The sequence below is a fragment of the Hordeum vulgare genome, chromosome 7H (assembly GCF_904849725.1).
Source record: "Hordeum vulgare subsp. vulgare chromosome 7H, MorexV3_pseudomolecules_assembly, whole genome shotgun sequence".
Classification (NCBI taxonomy): domain Eukaryota; kingdom Viridiplantae; phylum Streptophyta; class Magnoliopsida; order Poales; family Poaceae; genus Hordeum; species Hordeum vulgare.
This window is the reverse complement of record NC_058524.1, coordinates 584,168,092-584,188,347: the sequence shown is the minus strand read 5'-3', so window position 1 is coordinate 584,188,347 and position 20,256 is coordinate 584,168,092. Positions and strand designations below refer to the sequence as shown.

Below are 20,256 nucleotides of genomic sequence, written 5' to 3'. Positions count from 1 at the left end.
ACACTAAGCCTGCTTATGTTCGTGGTCAGGCCAACAACATTGATATGGGTCAAGCTCAAGACCAGCCTGCTACCGTGATGGGTACACTTCTCGTTAACTCAGTACCTGCTTCTGTATTGTTTGATACAGGAGCATCGCATTCCTTTATGTCGGAAAATTTTGCATACATGCATGACATTAGGAGCGAAGAGATGAACATCCCGATAGTGGTAAACACCCCTGGGGGCGAATGCCGAACCTCTGTGGTTTGCCCCCATGTTCCAGTTGAAATTGAAGGATTAGAATTCCTTGCCAACCCCATCCTACTAAAGTCATCCAACATTGATCTCATATTGGGGATGGACTGGTTGAAAACTCATACGGCATCGATCGTTTGTGCCACCAAAACCGTCCACCTCCTACACCCTTCAGATGAACTAGTAAGCTACCATGCTCATCTCGTCCGTAATGCTGAGGCACAGCTGTATGCCTTGAATGCATTAAATGCGTCGCCTCTTGAAGGGATTGAAAACATACCAGTGGTCCGAGAGTTCCAAGATGTCTTTCCAGAAGAACTTCCGGGGATTCCCCCTGCTCGAGCTGTCGAGTTTGTCATTGACTTGGTACCCGGTACCACTCCTATTGCCAAGCGTCCTTATAAAATGCCACCACATGAACTCCTTGAACTTAAGCAAGAAATTGACAACTCGCTCCGTCTGGGTTTCATCCGTCCGAGTTCCTCTGCTTGGGGAGCACCTTCTCTCTTTGTTAAGAAGAAGGATGGGACAAATCGATTGGTTCAAGACTATCGTCCTATCAACCAGGCCACTATTCAAAACAAATATCCTCTCCCTCGGATAAATGATTTGTATGATCAACTTGCTGGTTCCACCGTTTTCTCTAAGCTCGACTTGAGATTGGGATACCACCAGATCCGTGTTCGCAAGGAGGATATTCCAAAGACCGCCTTTGTTACTCGATATGGATCATACGAGTACACCGTCATGTCCTTCGGCTTAACCAATGCACCGGCAACCTTCTCTCGACTGATGAATTATATATTCATGGACTACCTCGACAAATTTGTCGTGGTATATCTGGATGATATTCTGGTGTTTTCAAAGAACAAAGAAGAGCATGCTGAACATCTTCGTCTTGTACTGGATAAGCTTCGGGAGCATAAACTCTATGCGAAGTGTTCCAAATGTGAGTTCTGGCTAGACGAAGTGACTTACCTTGGTCATGTGATTTCCAAGGATGGTATTGCGGTCAACCCCGAACGAATTCAAGCTATTCTTGACTGGACTCCCCCGAAGAATGTCAAGCAAGTCAGAAGTTTTCTCGGACTCGCCAGCTATTGCCGTCGATTCGTCGAGAACTTCTCCAAGATTGCGAAGCCCTTAACCAACCTACTTCACAAAGGTGTTAAGTATGAATGGACTGATAAATGTCAGGAAAGTTTCCAGGCACTCAAGGACAAACTGACGTCCGCTCCAGTACTTGCTCCTCCAGATACGAAAAGGGATTTCGTCATATACTGTGATGCTTCTCGTCAAGGAATAGGTTGTGTCCTAATGCAGGATCGCAAGGTGATCGCTTATGCTTCACGTCAACTGCGTGCTCATGAAGAGAACTACCCAGTTCATGATCTCGAGCTTGCCGCAGTCATTCATGCATTGAAGGAATGGCGACAATACCTTGTCGGTAATCGCTGTGAAATCTACACCGACCATCAAAGTCTGAAGTACTTGTTCACTCAACCGGAGCTGAACCTGCGTCAACAAAGATGGATGGAGCGTATAGCAGATTTTGACTGTAGTATATCATATACCCCTGGCAAGGCTAACGTAATGGCTGATGCCTTAAGTCGCAAGTCATACTGCAACCACCTCCAGGTTCATCAGGTTCACGATCGTCTGCAAGAGGAATTCCGTAAGCTGAACCTCCACATTGTTCCTCAGGGTTACCTTGTTCCGCCTCCTGAAGAGTATCAAAAGATGAACCTTCGTGTTGTTAATCAGGGTTCCCTCAGTAACCTAGTGGTTGAACCAGATCTTGTGAGCTCCATAAAGAATATACAAAACTTTGACGATGATGTCGACAGGATTAAGAGCTATATTGCAAAGGGTAAACCCTCCTTTTTCACTGTTGATGAAGGTGGCGCCTTGTATTTCAAGGGTCGCCTATTCGTCCCAAATAAGAAGGAAAATCTCAGGATGACTGGGAAGGTGATGGAAGAAGCTCATGACACACCATTGTCTATTCACCCGGGTAGTACCAAGATGTACCAAGACATCCGGCAAAGATTCTGGTGGCCCAATATGAAACAAGACATTGCACGCTATGTGGCAGAATGTGATATATGCCGGCGTATCAAAGCAGAACACCAAAAGCCTGCTGGAACTCTGCAACCTATCTCTATTCCCGAGTGGAAATGGGATCACGTTGAAATGGACTTCGTCACTGGTTTTCCCAGGTCTCAGAAAGGTAATGATGCTATTCTTGTCGTCATTGATCGACTGTCCAAAGTTGCACATTTCCTGGCCGTCAAAGAAACGATTAATGCTAGTCAGCTGGCAGATCTTTATATGTCAAGAGTTGTTTCACTTCACGGTATTCCGTTGGTAATCAGTTCGGACCGTGGCAGCTTGTTTACTTCAAAATTCTGGTAAAGTTTTCAGAAGGCTATGGGGACTCATCTGTCCTTCAGCACTGCATTTCATCCTCAATCCCAGGGACAAGTTGAACGAGTCAACCAAATTCTCGAGGACATGCTTCGAGCTTGTGTCATTTCTTTCGGTAAGAAATGGGAGGAATCTCTCCCGTATGCCGAGTTCTCTTACAACAATAGCTATCAAGCTAGTCTGAAGATGGCCCCTTTCGAAGTATTGTATGGGCGAAGGTGTCGGACTCCTCTGAATTGGTCAGAAACTGGGGAACGATCACTCTTCGGCCCGGATATTATTCAACATGCCGAAGATCAAGTCCGCATTATTCATGAGAATCTGAAGGCTGCTCAGTCTCGTCAGAAAAGTCAGTATGACCGTCATCATCAAGATATGGTCTATCAACCTGGCGAAAAGGCTTATCTTCGTGTCACACCAATGAGAGGTGCACACCGTTTCGGAATCAAGGGCAAGTTAGCTCCTCGTTATATTGGTCCTTTCACTGTTCTCGAAAGGCGTGGAAGAGTGGCTTATCAATAAGAACTGCCGGCGAACCTTTCTCAGGTTCACGATGTCTTCCACGTTTCTCAGCTCCGTTGCTGCTTCAAGGACCCTATTCGAGCAGTGGATCACGATATGCTTGAGCTACAACAAGACCTCTCTTATAAAGAGCATCCGGTCCGCATTCTCGACCAAGCTGAACGTAAGACTCGTAGCAAGGTCACTAAGTTCCTTAAGGTGCAGTGGTCAAATCACTCTGAACATGAAGCCACTTGGGAACGCGAGGATCATCTTCGTGATGAATACCCCGGGCTCTTTCCCTCTACCTCTTAATTCTCGGGACGAGAATTCTTGTTAGTAGGGGAGAATTGTGACATCCTCGACTTTTGCTACGGTAGTGATTGTAATTAAGCTACAGTGATCAACCGCTAATGATGCCACGTCATCGAATTCCCATCACAGACCTGCGTGGATTCGCGTCTGTCCGGGTCGATGATTTGAAAGCAAAGGGAAGCACTTTATCGGTTCATTACAAATATTAAAAGAACATATATGAAAAAAAAAGAAAGTATTAAAGAAATAATAATGCTAAAAGAAAGAAAAGAAAACTGAAAGAAAGAAATAATAAAAAAAGGAAAAAGGTAAAACAAAAACAAAATAAAACAAATCAAAAAAAAAATGAAAACAACCCCACTCCCCCGGCCCAACCGGCCAAACCCTAGCCCCTCGCGAGGGAGCAGCACCCCCCACGCCAACTCCCTCCCCCCCTGGGCGCCGCCGCCAGCCCCCCCCCTCGTGGGGGGCCCCACCCCCACGCCGCCACCTCTCCCTCCCCTCTCGTGACCCTCCCCACCCCACCGACACCCCCCCATCTCGCCCCAACTCCCTCCCACGACCGACCCCCCTCCACACCCCGTCGCCCCCCTCCTCTCCACCTCGCCCCTCCCTGGCCGGCTCCTCCCTCTCCCGCCGGCCAGCTCCCCCACGGCCACCTCCTCCCCCCACGGCCTCCTTCCCCCACGGCCTCCTCCCTCCCGCCGGCGGCCTCCCTCCACCGGCCCTCCTCCCGCGGCGAGCTCCCCCGTCGCCCCCCCGGCGGCCACCTCCTCCACCGGGCCACCCAACCCGGCGGCCCCCCCACCTCACGGCGAGCCCCCCCCCCCTCCCCGGCCGGCGCGCCACCTCCACCACGCCGGCCACCTCGGCCCCCCCCCCTCCAGGTCCGGCGGCCGGGGCCCTCCCCATCCCGTCGGCCGACCCCGGGAGCCCCGCCGGCCGAGCCCCTCATCATCGGCGGCTCCATCTCCGGGGGGCCCTCCTCACCGGCTCCTCCTCGCCGGCACATCACCACCATCGGCACCGTCACCGCCTCCACACCCGTCTCCACCGTCATCTACGTGCGAACTCCGGCTTCACCGGGCCGTCACGTCACCGTCGGTGAGCCCCTCCTCGGGCTCCTCCCACCGTGCCGATCTCCTCGCCGCCCCGGTTCCGTTCCGGCAAACGGGGCCTCGATCCGTCGAGGGTAGACTCCGGTAGAAGGGATTAAAGTTTAGGTTCTTCTAGGTGGTGTTAGAGAAAGTTGTTCTCTGTCTCTGTTAACAGAGAGAGGGAGATGAGTGTTGTGAGAGAAAAGAGAAATGAAAAAGAATAAATGGTGTATTAGATGCGTATGTATGTATGTATGTATGAGATGTGATGTATGTATTTGTGTATTTGGATATTTAGAGGAATACGGTATTTGCACGGATAGGTATCTAATAAAAATAAATAGGAAAGTAACCTTAGGCCACTTACCGGTGGGGCCAATGCACCCGCTGTCTATGACAGGGAGGCCCCACGCGATAAATAAAAATAATGTTTTTATTAAATAAATAAATAAATAGATATTTAGTTAAAATAATTAATTAACATAATTAGAGTATGACATGTGGGTCCCTCGTTGAATTAATCTGATTAATAAATATTTAATCTTAAATAAAACTTGTGCCTATGACGTTCGGGGCCCGCTGGTCAGTTGACCAGTCAAATGTGATGTCAGCCTGACATCGCGATGATGTCATAATAGGCTTTTACTAAATCTTTTAAATCTGTTTTTAATTCTTAAATAATTAATAAAACTTTAAAAATTAATATTAAATAATCCGTAAGTCAGATCGAAATATTTTCAACATGAAAGTTGATCAGCAAAGCGAGACGAACCCGGATACACGGCCCGTTCGTCTGTCACGCGTCCCTAGCATAGTAAACATGGAACTTTTCCATCGTTTCCAGTATAACCGGTAGTAGCCCGAGACCCGGAAAATATCGTCAGATATTCTTCCGACCCGTCTATGACGGATGTTGCTGCGTTAGTTCATGTCTAGCCTGCATATTTCCATGTCATGCTTTGTGTTGCATCGGTGCTATTATTTATTGTTTCTTCCCCCTCTTCTTACCGGTAGACCCCGAGACTGACGCTGCTGCCGGGTACATCTACGACCCTGCCGATCAGTCCTTTGCCGCAGAGCAGCAAGGCAAGCAAACTCCCCTTGATCATTCCTATATCGCCTATGTCTTTCTTCCTACTGCTTGCATTAGTATTTTGCTACTGTTGTAGTTAGCTCCTATATCTGATGCATAGCCTGTTTTTGATGAACTGCTACTTTCAGTCCTGTACCTTTAATATGCTTAGTATAGGTGGAGCAGTCATCCCCTCTGACCCCGTAGATCAGTTGCCCCGCTTGTTTTCAAATCTCGATCTCTGATCGACGAGCCAGACCCGACACAGCACGATCACCCCCTTCGTTGTACGACGCTACAGGGATACTGTCGGGTACCGAGGGTGACACCTCGCTAAGTACTCCTGATGATATCTCTGTAGTATAGCTAGTCGGTCGTGGTTATCGAGGGTGATTCCTCTTTCACCATTCCCGATGACGTCTCTGTCGTGCCCCCCCGCGAGTGTGGGACCCCCGAGGGTGATTCCTCTAAGTCCACCTTGACGGGTACATCGTTCGGAATCCAACGAGGGTGATTCCTCGGATTCCCCCCCGATGTTACGACCACACAGTTACTCGACCATGTTACTGGGATCATTGGTGATTAGTTGTAAGCCGGGTGGATTCCCGCGAGGCTGTGTTGTTGGCCTAATTAAAATGCTAATGGATTTGGGTATTTGATCTGGGTTGGTCAGAGACCTTTTCGCACTAACCGGCTACGCGGGAAGAATTATGGGTACTCGACGCCGCGGTATCAGCCGAAGCTTTTCAGATGCCAGCAGTGTAGCGGCGCGCGCCCGAGTGGTCCCGAGATGCATCGCGCTTGTGATTAAGGGATGCTAGGACTGACGTCGGCCGCCCACGCCACGTGCAGGAGCGTGAAGGGGAACTGGGCCCATGAACCCTTTATGCTTAGGATTTAGACCGGCGGGCTGGCCTCTCTGATTAGTCTTAGGTGGGGCTGCGACATGTCGATATTCCGAGGCCGGGCAGGACCCAGAAAAGTATGTCCGGCCAGAGTGTTATCGAGCGTGACGGGACATGTGGTGCACCCCTGCAGGGATGAAAATTAACTATTCGGATAGCCGTGTCCACGGTTACAGGACGACTTGGAGTTGTGCCCCGATCTTATACAACTACAATTGTTACTTAACTGGAATTAGTTTGCCTCAGGATTGCTTCCTCGCAGGGAGTCGAGGGAGGATCCTTAGGCGTGACCTCACTTTAATATTGCTGCAACAATATGACTATTATGTGTTCCCCCTGTTCTACTCTCGTCTATTGCTGCAAGACCCTGAAGATGCTAGTCTTCGATAGGACTAGGCTTTCTCTCTCTATTCTCGCATTGCTGCAGTCAGTCCACATATAACCCCCCCTTCTTTGATACTGATGCATAATTAGAATAGTTCTGATGTAAGACTTGCGAGTACTTTGGATGAGTACTCACCGCTGCTTTGCTCCCCCCTTGTTCCCTTGATCCGTTTGCTGCGACCAGATGATGAAGCCCAGGAGATGGAGGTCCCCGCCGCCGACGACTGCTACCCCGACGGTGCCTACTACTACGTGGAGGCCGCTGATGATCAGGAGTAGTTAGGAGGTTCCCAGGTAGGAGGCCTCGCCTCGTTCGATTGTTGTATCTTTTGTGCTAGCCTTCTCTAAGGCACCCCATGTTTTATGTCTGTACTCAGATATTTGGTGCTTCCGCTGACTCGTGTGCTTATCGAGCTTTCGTATTCTAGCCCTCGAGGCCCCTGGCTTGCAATATGAAGCTGATGTTATTTTATTTGTGTCTAGAATTGTGTTGTGATATCTCCCCGTGAGTCCTTGGGTTTGATCGTACGCATTTGCGTGTATGTTTAGCGTACGATTAAGCCGAGGGCGTCACACTAATCCTATCTTTCATGCTCGCACCAAGCACATTGAGGTTGATTATCACTTTGTTCGTGAAAGGGTTGCCAACAAGTTGTTGAATATCAGGTTTATTCCTACTGGTGATCAGGTGGCGGATGGGTTCACTAAACCATTGACAGCTCAGCAACTTGATGTTTTTCGTCGCAATCTCAACTTGGGCAGTTGTGATTGAGGGGGGATGTTAGACGAAATATATCTCTTTGTATTATACGTGACTTGTATAACACGTATTGGTTAGGATCTCTTTCTATCTCCTTGTGTTTAAACTGTAGATAAGATAGATTGATCTTAAACCTCTTCTCATGTATATCTCTTCGGCTTATGCCTATATAAACATGCACGCGTCCCTGCTAAGAGCATACGCTTCCAGCCTTTCTCACATGAATAACTGAACACGCCTTGCCCTGCGACTTCACACTTATTTATACCATGTCAAGTCGTTGATTTCTTTTGGGTGGCACGTTTGGAATCAAAATTAGAATACCCAAAATGTTAGCTCAAGTGAAAGTCAATATAATATGATAAAACGAGCATTACATCTTTATTATAGTGTATGTCTAGTTTATGTCATTTATTATAGTGTATGTCTAGTTTATAGTGTATGTCTAGTTTATGTCATTTATTATAGTGTATGTCTAGTTTATTATAGTGTATGTCTAGTTTATGTCATATTAGGTTACGATGTCTTCAGATTAGGTTACATGCTTTCTTCCACGGTCTTCTTCCTCCAACACCAGATCGGCGTCGTCACCACAACAGGCTTCACGGGGCAACGCTCCGACCATCACGGGCGGCAATCGGCCGATGGCGTGCTGCTCCTCTTGTGGCGCCCCGCAGGCCTGCCAGCTCTGTGGAATTGAGCGGCACATTGCCTCTCGCTGCCATCGTCGCTACAAGAAAGACTTCCTTGGCCTTCGCAACAATGGCAAAGGGAATGATAAGCAGGCTGCTGCTGCGGTGATGGGTCATGATTCTGGACGCATGCCATCCTACTCCATTGATCCTGCTTGGTACATGGACACTGGCGCCACCAACCACCTCACCAGCGAGATGAGCAAGCTCTCTACTCAGGAGCCATATCGCGGACATGATCGGGTTCACACCGCAAATGGAGCAGGTATGCGCATCTCACATGTTGGTCAGGCCTCTCTCCTTACACATAATTTTCACCCATTGCATCTCTCCAATGTCCTTCGAGTTCCCTCCGCTACGCGCAGTTTGTTGTCCATTCCTCAACTTACTCGTGATAATAATGTCCTTGCTGAGTTTCACCCTTTTCGTTTCTTTATCAAGGACTGGGACACGAGGGCCATTCTGCTTAGTGGTCGCCTTCGGCATGGCCTATATGCTCTTGATGCGCCGCCACCACCTTCCACGCCGTCTTCTCCCCAGGTGTTCACTAGTGTACGTGTGCCGTCTACACACTGGCATGCACGCCTTGGTCACCCGGTGGACCCCATAGTTCGACACATATTGCATCATCATGATCTACCAGTTGTGTCCAATAAAAATGCTGAAACTATCTGTGATGCATGTGAGCAGGGCAAGAGTCATCAACTTCCGTTTTCAGATTCTAGTCGTGTTGTGACACATCCTCTTGAGCTTGTGTTTTCCGATGTATGGGGTCATGCCCAGACATCCATGAGTGGTCACAATTATTATGTCAGTTTTATTGATGCTTACAGTCGATTTACTTGGCTATATCTTATTAAGCGCAAGTCTGATGTATTTGATGTCTTTGTTCAGTTTCAAGCCCACGTTGAGCGTCTCCTTAAGCACAAAATCATTCATGTGCAATCCGACTGGGGGGTGAATACCACCACCTCAACTTGTTCTTTAACAAGCTTGGGATCTCACATCGTGTGTCATGTCCTCATACACATCAGCAAAATGGAACTGCCGAACGTAAGCATCGTCATCTTGTCGAAACAGGACTAACCCTACTAGCTCATGCTTCTGTCCCATTTCGTTTTTGGAGTGATGCCTTCTCCACAGCCTGTTTTCTTATAAATAGGCTTCCATCACGACTTCTAAAAATGAAAACCCCACTTGAACTCCTACTTAATGAAATTCCAGACTACACCTTTTTCAAAGTGTTCGGGTGTGCATGTTGGCCTCATCTACGCCCGTATAACAAACATAAGCTTGAGTTTTGGTCCAAGAAGTGTGTTTTTCTAGGGTATAGTTCTCTTCACAAAGGGTACAAATGCTTACATGTCCCTACCAATCGCGTCTACATCTCTCTTGACGTTGTGTTTGATGAAAACGTGTTCCCATTCCGCACACTTCCGACTCTTCCTACTGGTCAGCCGTTACAAGTGCCCATGTCTATACGTTCGCCTGACCAATTTGTTGATGTTGCATATACCCCTGTGTTGCTTCCTAATCATGCTGCAGGTATTGGACGTGGCGCTCGCCTGGAACTACTTGAGGAAAGGATTCCGGACGTTGCTTCTCAGGACGTGCATGGGCCATGCATAGCGGGTGGAGCCTGCAACGCCCGCCCGCCCGTTCCTGCCGCGCCCGTGCTGGCGCCCCTGCGCAACGTGCATGGGCCATGCATCGCGGGCGACGTTCGCCCCGCCCGCCCGCCCGACTACGCCCTGCCCGTGGCCTCCGTCTCGCGCGACGTCGCTGCGCCCTCCACAGCGGGTGGAGCCCGCCCGCGTGTCACGCCGACGCCAGCTGAGCCTGCCTCGCCCGGTGCTCAGCTGGCCTCTCCTGTGTCGGCCGCTGCCACGCCTGGCTCTCCGCCGGCCTCGCTTGGGCTAGCTACTGCTTCACCGGATCCCGGGCTGCCGACCAGCCCTGCCTCGGCGGTCTCGGCTCCATCATCTCCTGCGCCACCACCGCCTGTCCTGCCCGATGTCATGCATCGTCCTCGCACACGTAGCCAATCCGGTGTTCTTTGTCCCAAGCAACGCACGGATGGTACGGTTGCGTGGCTGGCTGCCTGTATGGCTCATGTTGCTGCTGATCCCACTGCCGAGCCTCGTCACTTTCAGGCTGCACTCAGTATTCCACACTAGCGTATGGCAATGGAACAAGAAGTTCAGGCTCTCCATAAGAATAATACTTGGCGCCTTGTTCCTCTAGTTTTTGGTGTCAATGTTATTGATTCCAAGTGGGTTTTTAAAGTCAAACGGCATGCTGATGGCTCCATTGAACGCTACAAGGCACGGCTGGTTGCCAAGGGCTTCAAACAGCGGTATGGTCTTGATTATGAAGACACGTTCAGTCCAGTCATCAAACCCACTACCATTCGATTGCTACTGTCTCTTGTTGTTACTCGAGGATGGTTCCTTCGTCAGCTTGATGTGCAGAATGCTTTTCTCCATGGAGTTCTGGAGGAGGAGGTTTATATGCATCAGCCACCTGGTTTTGTTGATCCGGCTCGCCCTCATCATCTCTGTCGTCTGGTTAAGGCATTGTATGGACTCAAGCAGGCCCCTCGTGCATGGCATGCTCGCCTTGGATCTGTTCTTTGGGCTCTTGGGTTTACTCCCTCCACTGCTGATACGTCGCTCTTTCTCCTACAGCGCCCTGAGGTTACGATGTATCTTTTGGTATATGTTGATGACATCATTCTCATCAGTTCCTCTGACTCTGCTGCTGATCGTCTGGTGAGTGCCCTCAGTGCTGATTTTGCTGTCAAGGATTTAGGTGCTTTGCATTTTTTCCTTGGTCTGGAGGTTTCACGTTCTTCTGCTGGGCTGAGTCTCTCTCAGAAGAAGTACTCCTTGGACTTGTTGCGACGTGCTGGTATGCTCAAATGCAAACACGCTGTCACCCTGATGTCTGCCACTGATCGGTTGTCTACTCTTGATGGTGATTCTCTATCCTCTGATGATGCTACTGAGTATCATAGCCTTGTTGGTGGTCTACAAGACCTCACCATTACTCGGCCTGATATTTCCTATGCAGTCAACCGTGTGTGTCAATTTCTGCATGCACCCAGGACATCTCATTGGTCAGCAGTGAAACGCATTTTGCGCTATGTCAGCCTTACTGCTTCATATGGCTTGCTTCTACAACCGGCACCTTCGTTGGAGTTGTCTGCTTTTTCTGATGCGGACTGGGCTGGTAGTCCTGACGACAGGCGATCCACGGGGGGATATGCGGTATTTCTGGGTTCTAACTTGATTGCCTCGAATGCTCGTAAGCAAGCAACAGTGTCTCGCAGTAGTACTGAAGCTGAGTACAAAGCTGTTGCTCACGCAACTGCTGAGATTATATGGGTACAGTCTCTATTGAGAGAGTTGCATGTTATTCAAGCTCATCCTCCAGTTTTGTGGTGTGACAACATTGGTGCTATCTATCTTTCATCCAACCCAGTGTTTCATGCCAGGACTAAACACATTGAAGTGGACTATCACTTTGTTCGGGAACGTGTTGCACAGAACCTACTTTCCATCAAGTTCATCTCATCAAAGGACTAACTTGCTGACATCTTCACGAAGCCTCTTCCACAACCACAGTTTGTAGGCTGTAGGCGCAATCTTAACTTGCTTTGTACTTCAGGCCACAGTTAAGATTGAGGGAGGGTGTTAGACTGTATATACGTAGCCCTGTATACATATACTGTATATTGTATTGTACCCCTTGGTACCCTTATATAATGAGATAGCCACACCCCATTTAGGGTGTCGAGCACTTCCCAAAACATTACGTTTTACATGTTAGACTGTATATACGTAGCCCTGTATACATATACTGTATATTGTATTGTACCCCTTGGGTACCCTTATATAATGAGATAGCCACACCCCGTTTAGGGTATCGAGCACTTCCCAAAACATTACGTTTTACATGGTATCAGATTAGGTTACGATGTCTTCCGCTGCGGACTGGGCTGGTAGTCCTGACATAAACTAGACATACACTATTATAGTGTATGTCTAGTTTATTAGGAAGAAGACCCCTCAAAAAAAACTACTATGCCTAGGAGAGAAAGGAGCAATGGAGGCATGAAAATTTATGGATCAATAACAATGTATGACTTAAATAGCTACTATGAAATGCCATGCATCCACGATTTAACGTAAAATTATAGTGTATGTCTAGTTTATGTGGTCAGGAATCTAGACCTGTGATGTTGTACAGTGGAGGACCTGTGATGATTTTTCCTTGGTTTTTTGTGATAAAGTTATTACAGGGCGTGAGTGTTTGTGAGAGATACGTCAAATAATTATTTTTATTGACACTTGGGAGATTGAGAGACTTGGGAGGTGGGCGTGAGATGTATTTTTTTATTTCTAGAGAGATATGTGAGAGATTGGGAGAGTTGGCTCGGGAGAGAAATATGTACATGAGATTTTTTTTTACGTGTGAGAGATTTAGGTCGTGATAGAAATATGCATGAGATATGTTTTTCTTTGAGATTCAATATGTTTATGTGTTATACTAGCAAAAGGGCCCGTGCGTTGCCACGAAAGAAAAAAAACATAATCTCCAATGATGGTGACCATATTATGTTCACATATCATCGCTTGATTTAAAAATTTTGTGCACAAATGCAAGAAAATATTTCTTCTTTTAAATTTATTCAAAAATTGAGGCAATTTTTACATTTTCAAAAAATATATATCATGGTTGTCAAAAATCTTGCTACCTCAAAGATTTATTCTGAATTGAATTTTTTTTTTTAAAACATACAATAATATCCAGCAGTTAATTCTTCAAAATTCACACAGGTATATTTTCACAAAGACTTATAAGCATTAATGTTTAACTATATACATTAGATCTTTCGTCAACAATTTTACAAATATGGGAATAATTTTAAAATCGAGAACATTTTTTACAATTCACAAACATTTATTAAAAATCGTGAATATTTTTTATATTTCGAACGGGTTTAAATATTTTCTTTTGAATTGATGACCAATTCAGGAAAAGACGAACATAATTTTTGATGTTGGAGGATTTTATTTTATATTTACAAACATTTTTTGAAACGCATGAAACTTTTCCGAATAAACAAACATTTTTATAAATCAGTCATATATTTATTAAATTCATGGACATTGTTTTGGAATTTGCAAAAAAAATAAAATCCAGCGCTTTTTGAATCCTATTTTCAATTCAAAATAAAAATTCGTCAGCATTTTAATTCAAAATTCCTATTTTTTAATATGCAAAAGTTTTTGTAATTCTAAATTATTTATCTTACAAATAAACAAAAATGGAACGGAATATTTTAAATAAAAAAAAGAAACTATCAAAACAGGCATTAGCTATTTTAAAATTTTAGGACATTTTTTAAATGCATTAACATATTTTGAATTAGAAAGCATTTTGTTAAATGCCTTTAATAATTTTTAATACATGGAATTGTATTTGAGATCATGGACTTTGCTTATTATACAAACATTTTTTCTAAAATTGCAAACATTTTATTGTATATGTGAGTATTTTTTACCAAACTCCGAGCAGTTTTTGAAGTCACAAACATTTTAATTTTTTAAATATGTTGATTTATATTTTTCAGTTTATTAAATTTTTAAAGATTATTTGAAGTTCTAATTTATTTAAAATTAAAAAATAAAACGGAACTGAAAATAAATAAATAAACGGAACTAAAAGCAGGCGCCTGTGCATGGGCCGGCCCATACGGTGTGCTGGATATTCTCCCATAATGCAAAGCGTAATATAGGAGGTTTTTACATGGGCCGGCCCAGTCCAAGATTTTTCGCTTTGTGTAACGTTTTTTTTACTTACCGATGGCATGGTGGGTAATTTATGCAAAATTTAGGGATAATTTTCAAGACGGACGACCAGAAACCGAATTTGCTTTATTATTAGGAAGAGATTGGGATAGTTGGGCCGGAAGACACATGCGTACATGAGAGTTTTTTTTATCCCGCAAAAAAATGAGATTTTTTTTTACGTATGAGAGATTTAGATCGTGAGAGAGATATGCATGAGGTGTGTATTTTTGTTTAGAATCAATATGTTTCTTTCTTCGAGAGGTATGTGGGACTTTGGGAGAGTTCGTTGTGGGAGAGAAATACGTACCTGAGATTTTTCTTTTCGTTTTCTTTAAAGATGCACGAGATACGTACCTGAGATACGTGGGAGTTTGGTAGAGTTCGTTTTCAGATACATGACAGTTTTGGAGAGTTTGTTGTGCAAGAGAGAGAGAAGTTGTGAGAATTTTTTAAATTTTATTAGAGATATATGAGAAATTAGGATAACTGGACGTCATCGTTTTTTTTCACATAGATACGTGAGAGTTTGGCATAGTTGGGTCGTGGGAGAGATATACATGGTGTGGGTTTCTTTATTTTTTTTAGAGATACGTGATAACTTAGGAGAATTGAGTCATATTTTCTTTTTCTGTGAGTAACGTAAATTCAAAGGTTAACATAAATTAATAACGTAGATCAATGGTTAAGATATTTTTGAGGATGTGGATTAATGTGGAAGCTTGTATGATGCATCCAATTAGTAAGTACTAGTCCCCCACCCATGCACTTGCACGGGCTAGTATTATATGAAATGTCGAAAGAGAACCATATTTAACCTTCTTAGAATTTTATTTCATTAGATTTTTTTAGGGAAAAGATTATCTTCCACCGGCCGATCCGCCCAATCCATCCGTCGCCCTGCTCGTCCGTTAAATCTCGAAACTGGATCGGTGTTTCAGAAACTGGGCAGGTGTTTCACAAAGCTGGTACGTGCCTTCGCCTCCGCCTCGGCCCCGACGACCTTGCCGCCGCCGGCCTGCTGCGGCCCCGTCGCCCCTCCGCCGTCGGCCTGCTGCGGCCCCGACGACCCCGCCGCCGGCCTGCTGCGGTCCCGTCGCCCTCCGCCGTTGGCCTGCTGCGGCCCCGACGACCTCGCCGCCGCGGGCCTGCTCAGCCTCGTCGGAGCTGCCGCCGTTGCCATGGTCTTCCCCGCCCTGCTCCCGGCCCCGTCGGCGAGCTCCCGCGACCACGGGGCAGCCGGCTCGCCTCACGCGGCCAGGGGGCAGCCGCCTCGCCTCACGCAGCCAGGGCCAGCCGCCCGTCGCCCACACCGCCGGAGTGCTGCGGCGTCCCAGCCCGCTCTCGGCTCCGCCGTAGCTCCTCGGCCACGCCGGCGAGCTCCCGCAACCAGGGGGCTAGACGCCTCGCCGCCCGTCGCCCCGCACCGCCGTAGCGCGGCCCCATCCCAGCCCGCTGCAAAAAATTCCTGAAACATGACCTTTGTTGCAAAAAATTCTTCCGCAACAGCACCTATGTTTGCAGAAAGACGAACAATTTTTTTCCTGAAACAAGCAATTGTTTCTGAAACTCGACCGTTGTTTCAGGATTTAATGGATCCAAAGTTTATTTTTTGCAACAAAGCGATTGTTTCTGCAACTCGAACGTCGTTTCAGGAATTAAATCAGGAGCGGATCGGACGGCTATGGGCGAGATCGAACGGCTGTGGAGGTGATGGATTTTTAGTAAATATCCACCGGTGGATTGGTAGCAACCCCCATTTTTTTATGTATTATATATAATATATTTAAATTTACTTTTATCTTTAATTATATACATCAAAATAAATTTTGTTTGAAAAAACATAATCTTTACACTGTCGTTTGAAAGATAAGTAGTAAGAAAAGGTTATTCGGCCAATTTTCTAACTCCAAAAGGTCATCTAGTTCTGATGCTGATTAATAAAGAGAACAAAATAATTCTTCACCTTTTTACTACGTGCAAGCATAATAAAAAGATACTATTTTAGGGTGGATTTGCTACAGCTAGAGAACAACATCAATAACCATATATGTACCACAAATATGGTCCCATTGCTTGTCTGTGCACATAAAATACAGTACATTAGATGAGTTGCCTTATCTAAAGATGTTTGGCAAAAAGAGAGTATCAATTATAACTTATGGGAAGAAGTAGAATGATTTAAGGGCTAGAAAATATAAATTATAAGGCATGCTTCTATACATACCATATAAATATTGTTTCTTCATGCTTACAACCAATCTGGGTTAAGCATACAAAACCACACATAGTATTATTATTTATTTTATAGCATATCACTTACCTTTTCCTTGTCCATCTTCATGGTCTTTCCCTGCATCAGACTGAGGTCCTTAACGCCCAATAGCCAGGTCATCGGCAAACATCGGAGTCATCGTGAGCATATCCCCGACATGTACATGGCCGTGGCTGTTCTGGCTGGGGCGTTGCCAAGGTATACCCATACCTCATACCTGATTGGGACGAGGCGGCCATGTAAGATGGATGGAAACAAATCAGTGTGAGAAACCTAACCACGAAGAAGAGCTGGGGGAGAGGTTCAATATTCAATCCATGAAGAGCATGCAAAAAATTGAATCTGAATTCAAAGGAAAATATATGGTGGATTCAAGTGTAAACCGGCTAGAAACAAATCAAGAAAAATCATGGGATCAATGCCCTAAATTGCTTGCTTTAGTTTGAGGGAGAGCCGATTGAATTTTTTTTCACGGGAGGTGGGTTTGTTTTTCACGGGAGGACAAAGAGAGACCATGTTAGATATGTCCAGCCGATAGATTGGCTTGTGGTTGTTGTTTATTCCTTTGAACGGGGAGAAATAGATTAAGATGGTGGTAGGGTCCATGGGAGGGATACGTGAGAGCTTTTTACATGAGTTTTTTTTGAACTATACTTGAGAGTTTGTTAGATACGTGAGAGATTGAGATTGGGAGAGTAAGTCACGGGAGAGAGCTACGTGTTTTTTTTCTTCTTCTGTGATTTGATATACATCAAGTTTTTTAACTATACATGAGAGTTTGTTAGAGATACGTGTGAGATTGGGATTGGGAGAGTACGGTCACGGGAGAGAGCTACATGTTTTTCTCTTCTTCTATGATTTGATATACACCAAGTTTTTTTTAACTATACATGAGAGTTTGTTAGAGATACGTGTGAGATTGAGATTGGGAGAGTAAGGTCACGGGAGAGAGCTACCTGTTTTTTCTTCTTATGTGATTCGATCTACACCGTTATAATTGGGTCCCACCAGATTAGGGGCTCACAAAATTTAATTATTATGGTAATTTCTAGGGAGTGTCAAATTAGTATAGGTATAGATATGATATAAGATAAGATATAAGATTGCGCATACCAAGTGGTAATACCTAGAAAAGATAGAATAATCCACCCTTCAAAGGGTAATAAGACCACGAGTGGAAGATCCTGCCATAGTTCACACCCATATGGTGAGACAATCACAGTGGCATCAGCATTCATGAAGGAGACCCCTATGTTCCCGCCCTGGATCGGAATGTGATGCAACATCGGGAAGGTAGAGCACTCCTCCGAGCGCATGCATGGACGCAGACAAACTGTCGGGCACATAACATCAAGCACAACGGCCTCACATATAAAGAGCACATGCATGGACCTCGATGACGCCTAAAACTCAAGCCGCACAACCGACGCAAGCAGTAGAACAAGTTTGCCACCGAAGACATGACCTGAGAACTGGACACGGCCAATAGCATTGGTGAATGCCTCCTGCCGTTGCAAGCAATAGAACAAGATCACCTCCCCTAACCGGATCAACTTTCCAATCAGTCATCCATTCTCAAATTGCTTCAAGTCAAGCACACTTAACTTTGACCTATTAAGTCAGGATCACATGTTCCTCGTCTGAGAAGGTGTTATGGGTCTAACAACACAACACCACAAGACGCCAATGCTAGATCACCCCCTCCACACGCCTTCATTACACTACTATACTAGGTGACTCGATAAATCAAAGCGTCGATGGATTGGGGATCAAGGAAGAACTAGCCAGACGGCTCCTACGCCCCTACACTCTCTCTGAAACTTAAGTTTTTTGAGATTAACAAAGCAATAAATTGAGCGTGATAGAAGCAGTGCAAGGCGTGTAGACAATGCACGATCGGTTTGAACAACTGAACACGCCTTGCCCTGCGACTTCACACTTATTTATACCATGTCAAGTCGTTGATTTCGTTTGGGTGGCACGTTTGGAATCAAAATTAGAATGCTCAAAATGTTAGCCCAAGTGAAAGTGAATATAATATGATAAAACGAGCATTACATCTTTATTATTCGATCTTGATTTGCTGGGGTTAGCAACCACTCGCCTTCCAGCTTCGCAACAAGCATGCATCTCAGGACGCACGAGAACATACGTGGACGGACGTGGGCACACACACTACTCAGCCTACCGGCGCACCGAGCCCTTTCCTTCCCGCCGCGGCGGCCACGGTGCCGGCTCCGGTTGCAACGCCGTCGGCGCCAAGAGCGCGACGAGGCGGCGGGGCCGGGGACGATCCGCCGAAGCTATGGCGAGGCCCGTTGTTGTTGTCGTCGTCGCCGGCGTCGCAGTAGCCCTTGAGCATGTCCCCCTCCTCCGGGGTGAACCCGATGACGGACAGCATGAGGTCGGCGGCCCAGCAGCGCTGCTCGATGGCGCGGATGGCGCGGCAGCACCCCGGCCCCAGGTACGCCTCGCCGTTGAGGAAGAAGAGGATGATCTCCCCCGTGCACGACTTGATGTGCAGCAGCGTCTCCCAGCACTGCTGCGACACCGCTCCCTCCAGCCGGTCCGCGAGGTCGGCGGCCCGGACGAACGTCGTCGCCGTCGTCGTACTCGCCGGCCGCGCACCTGCCGCCGACGCGGTTGCGGCGGCGGCGGCGAGCAGCACCAGAAGGGTGGGAAGGAGAGGGCCGGAAGACGCCATGGTCGACTCGATCTAGCTAGTGGACGGAGGCACGAGGCGATGTGTTCGTGCTTCAGCTTCAGGCAGTTGCCGTATTTATACAGGGCGCCGATGATGGCGCGCGAGTGGTAACGCTCATTTCTTCAGTTTCGGACCGGGGAAGGTCGAAGGTCACCGATTCCCATTCTGGTTTTCCCCTACGACGATACCCCTCTCATTACAGACACCCCCATCGTCTCCTGCTTCCGTTTTTTCTCGTTTCCCCTACCCACCGTTTTTTCTAGGAACATCCCACTTTATTGATCAAGGGTAATGGAAAGAGAGTACTTTCCGGATACAATCCTATATCCGGGGTTACATGAAAAATAGCGTATCAGCGCTCTCTTTCTTTTTGTGGGTAACCTTATCGACGCTCCACTGTATCTGTTCATTATATCACTCAATGAGGAAGGTACATTATATCACTCAATGGCTCCTCAAACAAAACAAAAGCTGAAAAATAATAGCTAACGTAGGCACGTAGCAAGTTCATGACAATTTTAGTTGCTTCTCTACGACAAAGCTCAAAACTAGTAATGAAAGGTCATAAGCAAACAAATAACAATCATCAAACACAGATGCCGCCGCACTCACCGGCCGTCCTCCATTGTTCATAGTTTCACTGACCTCGGAATTATCTTGATCAATAACGAGTCAATTGCAACCAACCTCTTGAGCAAGGGATAGACCATATCTAAGCGCCAAAGCTTCAACCGTTTCGACAGCCGTTTCTATGACCGCTAGTGCTTGATGAAAGGCCTGCAAAGTATGGGTTTTTTTTTTGCATTTTCATTTCAGCATATGCATTGTGAGGTGATTGTTGGCGGCCAATGGATGATGGAGTTTGTTGTTGTTGTCGTAGTGCGGAGATGAACACAATTGAATTCTTCGTGTCTTTGGAGATGTCACATATACTTGGGCTTGAAGATCTTAGTTATGGTTCAATGTCCGATCATCAAGTGGCCAAAGAGGAGGCCAAAGATGAAGAAACTGAGGATATGTCCAAAGAGAAAGA

General features: G+C 46.4%; 1 protein-coding gene across 1 annotated transcript; it reads right to left on the bottom strand.

The window, feature by feature from the left end:
- Positions 1-18,532: 18,532 nt before the first annotated feature.
- On the bottom strand, positions 18,533-19,266 carry LOC123413277 (egg cell-secreted protein 1.1-like). The gene has a single exon (XM_045106214.1). The coding sequence runs from the start codon at positions 19,221-19,223 to the stop codon at positions 18,699-18,701; it is 525 nt and encodes a 174-aa protein (XP_044962149.1). The 5' UTR covers positions 19,224-19,266; the 3' UTR covers positions 18,533-18,698.
- Positions 19,267-20,256: the final 990 nt, after the last annotated feature.

Coding starts and splice junctions, on each gene's coding strand:
- LOC123413277 (XM_045106214.1), bottom strand. CDS start 19,223: ATGGCGTCTTCCGGCCCTCTCCTTCCCACCCTTCTGGTGCTGCTCGCC.